At 36.2% G+C, this 16785-nt stretch overlaps 1 protein-coding gene across 1 annotated transcript in view; it reads left to right on the top strand.

Moving 5' to 3' along the window:
* PTPRN2 (protein tyrosine phosphatase receptor type N2) overlaps window positions 1-16785 on the top strand; it is a gene marked incomplete at both ends in the record, with an annotated part of 643308 nt that overhangs the window by 158952 nt on the left and 467571 nt on the right. Inside the window, one exon of the mRNA XM_084281525.1 lies at window positions 4641-4754. Within this exon, the coding sequence (XP_084137651.1) occupies window positions 4641-4754 (114 nt within the window). The remainder of the gene's footprint in view (window positions 1-4640; window positions 4755-16785) is intronic.

Genomic DNA, 16785 nt, shown 5'->3' with positions numbered 1-16785 from the left:
CAAGTACTCAGTCTTTTTTTTTTTTTTTTTTTTTTTTTTTTTTTTTTTTTCTTCCTGGTGTTTAAAACTAGGGCAAATCTTGTATACATCTTTGGATTCTCAGATTAGTCATACGCCAAGTATGGTTTCAGGATGGGATATGTTTCTGTAGCCATGGACAGCTTATTAGACTCTAATATTTTTGTTTGCTTGTTTTTCTTTTGTAGTAAACACTACAAATGAATGAATCAGCTGCCCACAAATAACCTTGCCTTCAAGGTAAAGGTGGTCACTCCGTAAGTGTCTAAAGACTTTTGACCTCCTGCTCAGCATGATGCCTGCTTACCTTACCAACTGAACATGTTGACACAATAAACTTCCAAAAAATCTGTTTTAAACTATAGATTTTCATGGCCTCCTTTTACATAATTCAGTACCTAGATGTCATTCATGAATGCAGTGTGTGTGGTGCTTCCTTCCTCAGTAGGTGGCATAAATATCCACTGATTCATGTAAATAATGTACCATGGTCCATAGTGTTGTCTCTAATAGAAGAGATTCATCTGAGAGGTTCATTTGAGATCTTGTTGGGCATCTGGGTTAGGTTAAATTTCTGTATTTTAGTATTAACATCTAACTACGTAATATGTCTTTGTCAAAATGCAAGCTTTTAAAGAGGAGCTCCTAAAAAATATGTATGGAATATTAAACACAGTAACAAAGTAGCTAAATACATAAGGAAGTATCTCACCATCTCCCTGGGTATATTATTCCTGTGTTTTAGTCTCTTCTTTGGAAACAAATGGAGAAGCTATCTAAAAGTCAACATTACAATGCTGCCAGCGCAGATGTTCCCAGATCTAAGTATAACTTACATGGTATTACTATGGAAATTTCAGATACTACTTTTTGCTAACTGTTAGCAAATGATAGCACTTTAATAACAACCATATGTGTATATTGATCGGTTGTCTCAACCTTCCCTCATTCTGGGCATGTGTAAAGAGCAGATGTCTCTCGCATATTACTGTCTTTCTTGGAATACTATTTTAATCAAAGTTCAGTGCGAACACACTCTTAACGGCTGTGGGCCTACAGTGCTTTTCCTTGGATGGTGGTTATTAAAGCATCAGTCATGCTTTGAACTTCCTTCACTGTATGATATCTTCTGTAAAATCTGGAAGCTTTTCTAGTTTCCTTTTTTTTTTTTTTTTTTTTTTTTTCTTCAGGATAACACTGGGCAATTCACTGGGCTTTTCTCATCAGGGATGTTTCAATTTCCAGTGAAATAGGCATACTGCGGGCTTCTGGGGTCCTGTCCGCTGCAGTGGCCCTGCATCACCCTGCTCTGGAGGTGGGGGCTGCTCATCTGGAAGGGTGCACCATGTAGTCATTCCCTGTAAAGACTGCAATATTTTTAGATAGGTTGTAGCAGGGTAAGCTGGGTGGCATTCTGTGTCCTGGGGTGCATCAAGCAAAGCACGGTTAGCCGTCAAGGGAAGGGATTGTCCCATTCTGCTCTGTGCTGCATAGTACCTTAAGTATTACATGCAGTTTTGGGCACCACAGTATAAGAAGGCCATAAAACTATTAGGGAGTATCCAAAGGAGGGCTATGAGAAGGGTCTAGAGGGGAATGTGTATGAGGAGCAGCTCAAGTCCCTTGGTTTGTTCAGCCCAGGGCAAAGCAGACTGAGGGCTCATGGCGGCCTGCAGCTCCCTCACGAGGGGAGCGGAGGTGCAGGCTCTGAGCTCTGCTCTCTGGGGACAGCGACAGGACCCGAGGGAACGTCATGGAGCTGGGACAGGGGAGGGTCGGGATGGGGGTTAGGGAAAGGGTCTGCACCCAGAGGTGATCTGGCACTGGGACAGGCTGCCCAGGGCAGTAGTGACAGCACAGAGCCTGCTGGAGTTCAAGAAGCACCTGGACACCTCTCTCAGACATAGGGGCTGATTTTTAGTTACCTTTTGTGGAGCCAGGAGTTGGACTTGATGATCCTTGTGGGTCCCCTCCAGCTTGGGATATTCCGTGATTCTGTTATTCTATTAAAACAAGGTTTGTGCTGGACCAATGCCATTTATGACTTTGGGCCAAATCTGCCAAACAGTGTTCTTGGAAAGAAAGAAGGCGAAGCATTTACTTATTATTATTATTATTATTATTATTATTATTATTATTATTAATATATTTTAAAAAAATTCTCTTGCTTGCTTCCCCCCCTCCCCCTGTAATCTATGTAACTTTTAGCAGGTTTAATGGAGAGGTACCCTGAAAATTGAATGTTCAACCTCAAATTAATTATTTAGTCTTTAAATCTTGGCACAGAAGCCTTGCAATCAAATAAAAATCTAACAGAACAACCTAGGAAGATTACTGTTTTTATTTTATTTTATTTTATTTTATTTTATTTTATTTTATTTTATTTTATTTTATTTTATTTTATTTTATTTTATTTTATTTTATTTTATTTTATTTTTTACTGCACTGAACTATGAAATCCAATGTTTACACAACTCCAGTCCAACTGTAATCCCCACTGTAAAGACCCTCCTATTTTACCGATGGTATTTACCAACCGCTCCATGGGGCATATTTCGCTTCCTCAACCCTGGTGCTGCAGATAGCAGAGCAGAGCGTTGTTTAGGATTGCAGCTCTTTAAAACTCGTTGTGCCCATATTTCAAGTACAACAGCCAAAATAATTTGCAGTTTCTTCCTAAGAAGCCCTATGGTGTTTGGGTTGCCCAAGCTCATATGATAATTGTTAATTTTAGAATTTAAATACTTTTTGTTGTATTCAACAGCAGTGGGCAAAAGGTTTCTGAAAACTGGTTTTTGGCCTCTTCGATTTTGTGGATGAATTAGCTTTTATATCCATTAAAATGTTTTTAAATGGTACTAATATGAACATTTTTAGTCTATGTTTAAGAATGAATGCTTCTCTGGACTGAGAAATAAATTTATAATTATGTTTAATGTATATTATTTTTTAAAAAATCAAATAATATTAAGTGCTTATTGTCCTAATTGTTTACATCCAGTAATGGTGGTATTTCAAATCATGGTTCTTTAAGAACAGTCCTGTCCTTAAACTGAAATGTTCTGTTCTTTTTTGAATCAAGACCTTATTTATTCCCATTATCCACCCACTTATGAGTGACTGATATTTATATACTTTGCTCATTTCCAACAGCAACAGGTTCTTAAGCAGAGGTGAATATTCCACCCATAATATTTTAATCTGCTGTTAAGCTGCTTTATACATCATATGGCAGAAAAATAAAACAGTTCTGTACATGTGGTTTCTAAACCTAGTTTCCCATTAAAAAAAATAGACTGAGAAGTAAATTTTTTAATTTGGATTAACTTAATTTAGCTGTTGTAACTGTTGGCTGGAGGATTGGAAAGGTGAAGAAAGCAGAAGTTGGCTAATTTCAATGGGGTATTTGTATTTAACAGTGAAGGCTAATAATGCCTATTTTTTTTTTTTTTTTTTCTGCATCCTGGATTGGTTTATTTTCTTTTATGCCATTATTTGTGTTTAGTGAACAGCTGTGTCTGTAGTTTCCATTTGTAGTCTTTTAGCTCTGTGAAGTAGCAGAGAAAGTAATGGACATTTGCAAATTAATACTTACCGTTATTTTCTGCTAATCTGATGTAGCTCTCCTCTTTGAGCATGGATGTAATATCAGAGCAGAAGTAATTACTATGTTAAAACTAGTACTGCAGCAGAATATTTTGCTAATTAAACTTGTTGCATTTAAATTGCTTCCTTTGGATCACTGTATGGAACTGAACTGTTTTGAACAATAAATGAACCCACTTTCTTTCTCAGAGGCCTAGGATTGCAGATGGTCAGATTGCATGTGAAGCACCTAGGCTCTGAATTAGTCTTTTGTGTGAAAGAGAGAAAGGTAATTTGAATGTTTGAACTCTCTGTTCCTCCCACACATACACAGGAAGCTTGTCTCAAAATGAACAATTCTCTAAATAAAGACTAATAAGAAGCTAAATTAATTAGAAGGTGTGATTTGAAAAGACATTGATGAGAAGAGTCTGTCATTTTAGACAAATGGAACGGAGCTAAATAAATTAGGCCACATTAATATCTCATTGTTCTGTGAGCAGCTTTCTTTTATTGCATTCATTAGAGGGTACTTCTTGAAATGAGCCTTTGCTAGCCATTATGGATTCAGTTCTCATTTACCAATGCCTAACACACAGCTCTTGCATTAAAAATGTTTCAGCAAATCCTCATAGTTTCTGCAAATTAATATTTATATTTCTGGATGCTGTGCTTTTCATCTGCAACATAGTAGGCTCTGAACACCAATTTTTTCCTACTGAATTGGCAGTAAAGAAGTCTTACATCAAAAGATTTGGGAGGCAGAAGTCTGAAATAACTTTATAAAGAAAACTGCAGTCATAACTTATACAGTAGACTCTTCCCCCAAATAATATTCTTTCCAGTATTTATTTATTTTGATAGAAAATACCCTGCCTCATGACTTCAGTAGTCCTTTGATAACTTTTTAAAGTGTCTTTTAAAAGGTCCCTTGAGTATATAATTAGGATACATTGGAAATGCGCATCTCATCACACATTTCTTACTCTCAGAAAATGAAATGTATGTTTTTCCTTTTCTTTTTCTCTCTCCTGCAGATGGAATATTTGGGAGATGTCAGCAAGTGCCAGTAATAGACATATACAAATACGACATTTCACCCCCTGTTCTTCAGCGCCTAAGGATCATCCTGGAGAAGCTCTCACACAGAGGTATAGTGAAAACCCAGGACTGAGAGTTAGTTGCACTGGGGGTTACAATTATTTTGTGCTCCCTCTGTGGGGATGTCTTCAGAAGCTGTCGAGCGCAGTGTGTTCCAGGCCCGGTGGTGCAGACTTTATGAAAGTAAAAAGCTTTCTGACTCACTGAATCTGCAACGAGGGCTTGGCAAAGCAATTTCAGGAGAGGTGCTTCCTCCTTGCACAGTGCGTATCTGTGACTGACACTCTGTATACAATAAAATGTTGGCATCCGTGAATGCCGGTGTCATATAAATAAATCAGCAGGAAAGAAAAATAATTTTCTGTGTATATTTTTGCACCACAGCATATTTCAGGGTGCATATGTAGAAAACACAATAGTTAGCTAGAAAAAGTTCTGAACTTTCTGATAAATTGAGATGCATCCAGCTTCTCTGATTTCACTACAAGCTGCATTTACTGTGTTCCTTTTAATTTTTGTTCAGCTTTCCAAGGTTTATCTCTTTGCTCTTTCCAAAGATGAAAAGGATGTTCTACCCTCTGAATGGCATTAACTTGAACTAGCAAATCAAAACTTGGATAAAGTGAAAGATGATAAGATCAACAAACATTTTAGGTACTAATACATGTAATACACCTCTGTTAGAGACAGCTGCAGAACCATGAAATCATTTTAATCTAAATTATTCCTAAAGCATTGTTGGAATGGTTAATTTTGCACTTGCATCATCTGTGTGGGTGTTTGTTCCTAAACAGATTCCAGTTACGATCTCATTTACAAACTAGTCATATTTTATTAATATAATGCAAGTGTGATTATGAGAAAAAAGTGGATTTCTCAGAAGTTCATGACTATACTTGGGATTGGACTTCCAGTTTGGAAAACACTGGGTTAGGTGATCCAAAAATTTTCCAGGGATTTATTTCCTGTTCAGTAGCCCATCCAAATAAAAAAAAAAACTTTTGATGAAACTTGATTGTAGTATCTCCTGGCTGATTAACAGTTATATGTATATAGTACTTGAGGCATTTCACATCTATTTGTCTAAAGGATGACTTAAGCAAATTTATGAAAATACTATTTTGTCAGGGCAATATGGTATGGCTGGAAAATCTCTGTCTGAATATGGTGAAGAAGGGATTACAAACTTATCTCAGACAGCTAAACCGATGTCAGCGCTCATTTACATTGCCTGAATATTGTTGATAAGTCACATGTAAAGCTTCCTCCACAGGGATGTCAGAGCTGAGGAAAAACCTGCAGGACTCCCACACCCTTCTTGAGGGCATGTATAGGCCAATGGGATACCCCAGGCCATTTCAAATAATGCTCACCTGCCTCCGTCTCCTTGCCTACCATAAGATTTTGGACAGTTCAACTGAACTGAGGTGGCCCCTGCTACTTTGTGCTTATCTGATTAATAAAACCTGTTTAAGGAAACTGAGGTGTTGAAATTTGGACTTGTCTCATATATATATAATAGAAAGAGAATGACAATGAATACACAGATTGAAATTGTGGTAGAGAATGACAGTTTTGCTTTTATCTTTCCTCACTCATGCCATTTAGAGGTGCATACACAAATACATATATGCTTTGAACTGATATAAAACTTTTGCAGGCTCTTTTTGTGGCCTGTGGGTATCCTAATGATGAGAATCTTAAATACATCTGTAAAAGATAGTAGAATGTCCTTGTTCAAAGTGATTGACGTGATAAAATCACTTTTTTTTTTTTTTTTTTTTTTTTTTTTTTAATTCTCAGTATCCTTGGCAAATTCTGAAGTGTTTAGTGAGGGCAGAAATATGGAAGGAGCAGAATCAATACAGGCTATCGCATTAATGGATTACTGACATCAGTTGCTCAGGGAAGACTCTGCTGTTTTCTGGTACTATCAGATGTAATACATTCAGCCCTTAGGAAATACACACTGGCCGTGATGGTCACTTGCACACAGGAACACTTGCAGGTGTTTCCCTGCAAATAGTGTGCAAAACATCATGACCATGTCTGCAGCATAGATGAGCAAGATGTCAAACCCATTTCAGTGTTTCAGCTAGCCTCCAGGAAGGGCTTCATTTTTTTCTGAAGTCTTATTTGCACTGCCTAGCTCCACTTAGTGATGCCCAACTTCCCTGAAAGAGATAAGTACAGCATCTGTTCTCTCCTTTTTGTGAAGAGTGGGACACATTTCTTTTGGAAGGCTTATATTGTAGGTCCCAAGACAAGTAAATCTTTTAACAATGTCTACATCAGACATTTTCTGGCTTTATTAGTCATATTTACTTAACTGTACCAGATACTTTGGAGATAACTAAGTGGTTTTCTAGTTTATTTTTATTTTTTTTAATGTTCCTTACATTATATTTTGTTTGGTTTGTTGTTTCCTTCATAATGACTTCTTGCAACATTACTCTCTCTCTCTTTTTTTTTTTTTTCTTTTTTTTTTTTTTTTTCGTAACAATGGTCTGCTGGCATCTATTTCCCTAGAGTTAAAAAAAAGATCAAAAATCTCATAGAATTTACATCCTCATATTTTCATATTTGCACATCACTTCTAAATGTTTCCCATATTTGGATCAAAGTCCAAATGGAAGATTATGTGGTCAGATGCTATAATACAATAGACAACGTGATGGGAATAGCAAATACCGTTTGTGATTCTGCTATCTCAGAATGTTTACTACAATAAGGAACCATATGACAGAAACTCAGATGAGTGACACACTTGATGATAATCTCTTTAATAAAGGACTTTGACTAAGATTGAATTCAGGTTTCATAATGATATAGTTTTTATGTCTTCATTACACATTGAGTGTAATGTGTCCAAACTATCTACTAGTAGATTGATGATAGAAATTAATTCCTTAGAATATAATCCTTGGAATATTCCTATGAAGGAATTATCTGTTATCTATTCAAATATCCTTGTTCACAGCATTTTCATTCATACTGTCCTTGATTCTGTCAATTTTTTTTCAAAATACTCCTCAAGAATAAGAGTTTCTAAATATACAATTTTTATAAATGTATCTATATGGGAAAAGCCTTTCTTACAGTTGCTGAAACATCATGATGAATCACTTTTTGCAATCAGTGGTGCTATAGTTTATAATATATGAGGAACTGAAACATTTCTCATTGTCTGATAAACAGAACAATCAAAAGAATGCTGTTTAGATAGGACTAAAACATTAGAAAAGGGAATTGAAAGAATTACCAGCACAGAGGTGTGATTGAGTAGTGCCTGAAGGAACTGGAAATACTTATCACTGTGGTTGGTCTTTTGCATCCTCCTTGTCCAATCTGGGAAATGATACTGCTTGGAATACGCCTGGAATGATAAATCATCCATATACTTTCCTGCTTGAGTTTAAATATACAACATATCTTTTTACTGAAATGGATTAAATATGTTATAAAATGTTTTGTGTTCTTCTTGTCCCAACAATGCTACTATGAAAGCAAAGTGATCAAATTACTAAGATTCTTAGCAAGACTGTGGAAACATTTCATTTCATTCTAATGGTTGATCTATACGACTAGAAGCAATGGAATGTGATAGGAGGTCTAATCATGGTACATTATAACTCAAGTGTCAGTGCATAAATAGTACTTGAAATCTCAGCAAAAGCAATAATAAAAGAGGATATTAGTATTGTTCAACTTGCTTGTTCCAAGAGGGAATTATATTTGTTTCACAGAATGGTTTCTAACCAGTGATTCAGGAGACTAGCTAATAACATGGGACTAACTATGTGAAAGTGCAACTGCCATAGCACATTACATTGGTAGAATAAAGAGTTCAGAGATGGAGCCTTGAAGACACACTGCCTTAAAGACACCTTAAAGAACTCAGGGTCAGGTATTTGCTCAGGGACATGACAAGTGTCTATCTTAGGATTCTGCCTCTGGGAGGGGCCCCTGTGCCTGTTTAGGGGAAGAATGTAAGGAAAGTTCAAGCATACAGAAGCATTTCACATGATACACCCTCTCAGTGTTATATGCTTGGCGATATATGGTTCTTCTGAGCCAGAAGTCCTCTTTTGTGTTCTTTGTATGTCCTGTGGACACCGTTTCTAGCACAAATCTACAGGACACTGTCCATTAGAAACAAAGCATGTTACACTAAAAATCAGTCTTTCAGCTTATGTCTTCTCTTTCACTTAGATTTTAATTAAATTTAGAATCTATGATTCAAATTACCAATGCTATCCCTTTACTGCAGGAGCCATGCAAGCATGACTATTTGAAAAAACAATCACATTAATGCTTTCATTTGCTTGTCTAAGCTGGAGCCATTACTAAATGTTCCCGAGCATGCTTGTCACTACTTACTTTTTTGCTTTAACACCTTGTTCCCAACTTTACTTGCAAGGAAAACAATTTCTTTCACACTACTTGGAAATGAGTCCTGCTTGAGTTATTTGACTATCAACAGTGCTAATACAAGAACCAAAAAGAGGCTTGTGGGCTGTGGAAGTAGACAATAGATTTACTGAACATTTGAAAAAAGTACCACTTTTTTCCTCTTGTTTGTCTTCTTTGTAACCCAGGAAGCTCTTGGTGGAGAGTAAAAAGTATTTGTGCTAAGTTTTTTAGCCAGTTAAATGTAAGGTAATTAATATAACTTTGCTAGAAGTAATTTTATACTCTTATAGCAAATTCATTTTGAAAACTGAAATGATGTATGATCAGTTAACTTGAAAATTGAAATGAATGTGGCTTGTCATATGAAGCTTGTGAATTACAAAATGGTTGCTAAATATTTCAGTTGGGACTATTTTTCAGGGAAAATTAGAAAAAAAAGTATAATTTGTTACTGCAACAAAGGTGACGGACTTGAAAGTGAATTTGTAATGTTCAGTTTTGAAATAAACTTAAAGGGTATAATGCAATTCTTGTACTTATTTGCAAGGTGATTATTTACATTATGGAGGTATTACCTACATTGTGGAGGTATATAGAAAGCTGAATGAGGTAGGAGAAAACATTTTTTTCTTTAGGTTCAAATATTGATGTAAAGGAATGCAAACTCTTCTGTTGGCCTTAGGGGCTTTACTTGAATAGAACAGTGTGTTTACATCAAATTTCCTGGGCATCAGCTTGCTCCAGACATCATTATACTTAGCAAATTCTTCTCCTAAATGGTTGCTGAAGCCAGGAATTGAAGCATAAACCCCCATGACATGCTACACTGGAGGAACGGTGCTGGGACTGGATGTATTTACCTTCTCCTGGTATCGCTGTCACACTGCCTTAACTTTTTGGCTCAGTGGATAATAACACTGAAAAAGTAGCAAAGAATTCCTGCCTTTAAGTGCTAAAGCACCACTGATATTTTTTAGGTCTTCAAAAATGTAAGTAGAACTTCCAAAAATTTAGAATGAATTTCTAAGCAGCAAAAAGTAGACATTTTGAAAACCTTTTGTGAATGCCTGGTTTAGTTCATGTGTTTTGCATGGCACAGAACTGAAAATGCAGACAACTTCCATTTGGTTCCCTGAATAGCTGCTCCGCTCACCTGACATAATCTGAAATGGCATTGACTTGCTCTTTACCATATAACACATTTGTGAAATATGTTCTTCTCAGGAATTTGGTCTTTATGAAGAATGTGCTGGCATTACAGAAATTGATTATATGAGCAAAACAGATCCTATGTATTCCAGCAAAGATATTAGAAAATACAGAAGAAAACTTTATATATACATAAATTTAATTTACAACATATACAACATTTACATGTACATAAATTTAATATACAACATTTTTTGATTTTGCATCGTTTGAATATTCCTCTTTGGAAGATATGTATGTCATATCTATAGCATTATATATATTTTGTTTAAAATTATGATCAATCAGAGCTTTGACTTATGTTTTTTGATAAAATAGCACATTAACTAATAAGTTTTATAGAAAGGAGAAAAGGTCTCCATGTCTCCTTTGTGTCATGTTTCTGTCAACCAGCAGTGACAATTGCTGACTGGGATCAGAATTCTTTGTGGCCCAGATAACTTTACAGCTCTTCTTCTGAAGGAAACATAGAAATTAGTGATAATATAATGCAAATATCAAAGACTGTCAATCAATTCCTGTCTTGCCTTCTTCGTTTTGAAGATCTCTGCAGCACCTCTTGGATTTTAACCTCTGAATTAATGCTTGGTCTTTTCCATGAAGCTCTCTGTATTGCCTCTTATACAGTTTGTTCTATTTCTGATCTTTGAAATTTGGAATCCATCTGTGTTTCCTCCTTCTGTGGAAGAAACCAAAGATGTCTTTTCTTGTTCCTGCTGGAATTCACTAAGCAAGCTCAACAGGCTTCTTTTGGATGGCCTTGTTCTCAACATTGGACTGAACAACAGCTCAACAGCAGAAAGTCTTTGTATTCAGGTTATTCATTAACATGCTGCCCTATTAATGATGTCATATGCGACTCTGATCTTCATTCTTATTCTCTTAGATCATTCTTTTTAAAAAAATAATACCTTCCAGAGGACCTATGAATGCACTGGGCTTGAAGTGGTATAGGTACATGATGTTTTAAAAACACCGTTAAAAACACAGTAATCAAATTGCAGTTCTTATCAGTTGTTCCCACACTTGGAATGTCAGCTAATACCAGTTGAAGCATGAGATTACTTCTTTAGGTGCTTTATTCTCTAATAATACTACTTTTGGAAATTGTGAATAACAATCTAGGATATCCAAACTAATTATGCAATTTTGGTTCATCTATAATTCTATATAGCACATTTACACATTCAATGTAAGTCTGATTTTTATCATTGTGCCACTACTGGTGATTTCTTCCTTGCTTTATATGTTTAATATTAAGGAATTTATTTTCCTCATCTATTTCTAAATTCACTGCATTTCTTTTTTATCTACAGCTTTCATCCCTGTCTACATGGCCTAACGTTCTATTGTTATCAACTCTTAATGACACCCAGTGTTTGACATTTTTAGCTTTAAAATATGTTCTAAATTCTGAAACATTTAGGTTTACCTTTTCAAAATTGTTTTGCTTTTTAAACTTACTCATATAAAACTTTAGTAGGTAGATCAGGTCCCCCTTTTACACCATCGTATGATTTAAACTTTGGCTTGTTTTAGCCATCAGTACAAATTCCCACAAAAGATTTTTTTTTCACTTTGCTATACAGAATGCATATATATATATATATATATATATATATATATATATACTTTTTTTCACTTTGGATATTTTTATTCTTTATCTTATGGCTTTTGCAGAATGGATCTAACAAATGTAGCAGTTTTCTGCAAAGACTGGGTGATATTAAGTCTCTTTTTTTAATCTACTTCTGTTATCTTTCCTGCCGATTCTTAGCACATACTTACTGTATTTCACACATTTCTCCTGTTTTGTTTTGCTTGTACATACGTGTATGGTCCTGGTTATACAGTGCAGCTCACAATAATAAAGTCATACTTTCCCTCCAACACTTGTCCATTGCTCAGTTTCTCTTTTGAAGCCTTGCACAGCCTTAAAATTGTATAACAGACTTTCACCTCATTTTGAGTCTTTGATTCCTGTTGCTGTCTGCTGTCTGGTTTCTAATTAAGCATTGCACAGACCCACATTGCATGCTTAACTAAACTCTCTTCAGTCATTTAGGAATTCTTTGACAATTCTTCTGATTAACTTGCCATATTTCAAACATACAGTTATAAAACTACTTCCCTGCCCTGGTTTTGTTTTTGTTGTTGGGTGTTTTGTTAATTGATTAATTAATCAATTAATTTATTTTTAATGCACTATTTTTCACATTCCTTTAGCATGGTTAGATAATAGATTTTCTTTCCCTTATTTTACCTACAGGTTTCCCAACAATGTCAAACCTCTGACTCACAATGTTGACTCCTTAATTTTTTAGAAACGCACCTTTTTGTTCCTTTTAGCTTCTGTATCTCCACTTGCTCTGGTGAAGAAGTCAAATTCCCGCCTGAACAACTGCTGACTGTTTGATCCTAGAAAGCTGTGTTTTCTTTAAATGCTCCTTCATATTCACTACTCTTTTTAATTTTGTTAAAAAAAAAATCTGTCAGAGGTGGAAGGACTCTCTGTCCATCTTTATAGTATTTTTTCCTCTTCTAGTATTTTTTCACCTGTTCCCAGCTTCAACATTATTGGACCAAGTTTGAAGTTCTTATGTGTAATAAATACCATTTGTGTGCTGTTACCCATTTGTTTAGAAGCAGCTGGCTGTCATATACATATGTTACAGCCAATACATTTTTTGGGGGTATATTGTATTTCATCATCCCCAGCCTGTGTTTTACCCAGCTGACACACCAAAAAGGTTATCTGGGACACATGGAGAGGAGCCACAAGCAGAGCAGGGGCAAAGTCCGACAGGGGATGGCATGTGGGAAACTGGAATAAGGTAGAACTGAGCTGGGAGAATCATATCAGACTCATGAGTGGAAACCCATGGTACTGACAAACCCTTTTTGTAATTTAAAAGCAGTTGACTAAAAAGGCTTTTGGGTGGAGGGATAGGCCAGCTTGCAACCAGCAAGAGATCTGAGAGTGTCCTGGGTCTGGCCCCTGAGAGAGTCACTTACCCTTGTAGACAGCACAACACTGCTTCATGTAATTGATGGTGCAAGTGAAGTGTTAAAAATATAAAAATATCTAAAAATGGTAAAGATATGTTTGTCTTTACCACAAATTCAATTCCATAATCATTCCATTTTACTTAATCATGGTTTTTTTTTTGTTGTTTTGTTTTTTTGTTTTGCTTTTTCCCCGTGTTGTAAATGCCTGATCAGTAACCCATTGGAATAACTTTGCTGTACTTGAATGTTAAGAAATGACCTTGATGAACAAAAGTCTGTTTAAGCTAGGGCATTAAATGAATAAGATGAAGGTCACCCATAGTGACAGATGGCACCTGTGTACAAACCCAACTGCACAACTTGAAACTGGCCCCAACTTTTTATGTCTTGACTACCCAACTTTCTGAGTTTCTCTGCATTTCCAGGTGGTTTGTAATTGCTGAGCTATCCCTTAGCTGAGACCAGTATAGATTTTGCAAAAGCTTTTTCTCCTCTTCCTTCAAGTAGCTGCTTCCATTTATTGCTGTATTTGCAAGGTGAGATCTTTTGACAGGGTGTTTTTCACAGACTTTAAATTCCACATCGGTCCTTGTTGGGAGCTGTCAGCTGGGAGCTGTCAGTCCTTCGTGGTAAATGTCCAATATCTAGTATTACATATCTATGCATAGTGAAAAAGACCATGTGAGAAATTACTAGGGTGTGTTACTGTATAATTTCCTCTGGTGTTATCCTTATGTGAAACGTTTAACAACTGTAATTCAAATAATTAATGTTAAATAGTTAAACAAGTTAAATGTTAAATCACACAAGTGCTAGTTTGAGGGTCCTCTGGAGGTTGACTAGTTCAGTCACTGGCTAAAAGCAGGACAGCTGGCAACTATATCAGAAGTCCTACAGGAGTCTTGAAAACCTCCAAGGTTTTCCTCCAAGGATAGGGATTTAAAACCTCTTTGGGTGACCTTTTTGGCCAGCCCCAAATAGAAGAGGTCCTTCCCATATCCATTGTAAGTCTCCCAAACTTGTGACTTCTGCCCTTTGTTTTACTGTCAGCCAAAAGTAGGAAGAATTTGTGGTCTCTCTTCTAAAAAAGGCAACATTTTGAAGCTTTGGACTTTTTCTTTTTAAAGAATAACACTTAGATACTTCATACAATACTTGATGTTCATCATTCATTAGTTTCTAACCTGATATGCCTATTGTGTTTACCCTCATTCCAGAAAAAAACCCTACATATACTAACTTAAATGAGGTATCATCACGTGCTTAAAATATTTGCTAAGGTCAATTCTGTGTGACTAAAGCCAAACACTCCCAACGGGAAAAGAAACAGAGATTAAGAAAATCATTACGTTTAAAATTGTTCACCTAAACACTTCATAAAATACATATGAATAATGAATACATTTTCAGAAGTAAGAAATGAATTGGAAACAATTTATAAATGGAAGAAGGGTTAAACTTACCATCTAATGAAATCCTAATGAATAAGTCAATCAGCCCAAAATAGGAAGGAAAATACATTATCATATGTTTTGAGTTTTATCTCTGTCATTACCCCCAGTCTTCAGTGGAAAATCTCTGCAAGATTGGGCACTATCTTGTGTTTGCATCTATGTAGGTGATAATGCATTCTTCCCTTTCCTTACATCAAAATGAACTTTCAGGCTTGAGCAGAGGGCAGAGATGTTCATAGAGTGATATATTGATTTGAAATTTTGGAAAATTTAGGAATATGTTCATCAGAAGTGGAAAATATTTAGTACCAACTTATTAACCTGTGAGCTAATTCAACCAGTCAATAAATACAAATGGAATGTGGCCCTCAGTGTGAGTTTTTCAAAATGGGAAATTTATTTAATTATTTATTTATTTTAAAGCAGAGAACAATATTAGAAAGGCTGGATACCAAATTCAATTCAGAAATGTGGAAAAAAACTTGAACCCATCTTGGTGGAATACAGACTTTTCTCCCTTGTGGGCAATGTGAAACCTGTCTGCTTTTAAATTTTAATTAAAACTTAGATTAGTTATGATCATCTAATCTTTCCTTTGCACTGCAGTGTCTGATCTCTATGTATAAGTATCTAAAGTTTAATCTACTTCTGGTCCTCCTAGATTTGACAGTCTAATTAAGTGCTCAACTTTAGCAGTTAGTATATAAGAAATCCCACTTCATGTTTCAGTAAGATTTTAGATAAAATTGGTCACTACCTATTCTGTTGACATCTTTCAGAATAATTGGATTGTTTCATCTTCACTACTGCATTCGTCTGTTTTAGGAACCAACAGATTTCCTTCCTGCATTATGCTATAAAAATTATTTGAAGGCCAAATATTGATAGTAAAGCATTACTGACATGGTTCTGGTTGAACTTAAATACATACCTTCAGCACACAATTTAATATGTAAAATATTATAAACATGCAAAGAGAGATTCTAAAAGTAGTAGCTTATTTTAATAAAATCCAGTCTGTTTTTCTCTCTGGGGAGTAGTGCCTTAACAACACATGTGAGTACCTCTCCAGTATTTCTTACAAAAGGCCTTGCCCACCCCTCTCTTGGTCTGCTCTTCAGTTTTCTTCTCTTTGGGGCTCTGCCCTTCACCACATCTGATGTTCCTTGTGATGAATTTTTCTCCTTTGAACCTTGGGAAGAAATGGCATTCACATCTTATTGTTAGGCTAGCATCTTATCGCAGAAAAAACATGCACAAGTCTACCATCTCCCCTTACACATGTAGATCTTTTTCCTTACGCCAGTTGCCTCAATGAGTACAAAGGCAGGTGACCCAAGTTCTGGTAATGCCAGCATGTATTGTACAGATGGAGATGTTAAATCAATTGCTCTCAGCAGCTCTGTGGCTTACATTCACTCAATGGGTGTGCATCTCAGCAGTAAACGTTTTTAAAGGGGCTGGAAATTTGCAGAACCATAAACCCTGCCACCTTCACCTCCTCCTGGCCCTGTCCGTACTCAGCGACAGGCAGTCCCCAGGCTGCATTTTGCCTGAAGCTTCTCCACTACTGGGATTGACTCGGTGCACTGAAGGTGTATGCTCAATTTGTGGGGATGGCCACACAGCCATTGTCTACGGTCTGCGTCTGCTGGGGCTCTCCATAAACAGAAAAGAGGCACTTTCAGGATGTGATTCATCTGTGTAATTTTAGACGACTGTAGGATGAAGTGAATCACATCCTAGATTTCTCTGACCATACTGCTCTGGTCTCCGATGGCTAGGGAGTCCTAGGCTGATTACCTCTGCTGTTTCATTTAGTTGCATGAATTTTATCCTTTGTGCCTCACTGAATGTGATATTCAAATTCTGCCATGTTTCAGGCCCTATGGAGAGGTGTTTAGAGGAATTAAGTTGTACTTTAAGGATAAGCAGCTCTGGTGCAGCTTTAATGCAGTATTATATAGGCTGAACAGAACGTGAGAAACAATTTCAA

The sequence above is a fragment of the Netta rufina genome (genome assembly GCF_964035555.1).
Source record: "Netta rufina genome assembly, chromosome: 2".
Classification (NCBI taxonomy): domain Eukaryota; kingdom Metazoa; phylum Chordata; class Aves; order Anseriformes; family Anatidae; genus Netta; species Netta rufina.
This window is presented reverse-complemented; position numbering and strand designations above follow the sequence as displayed.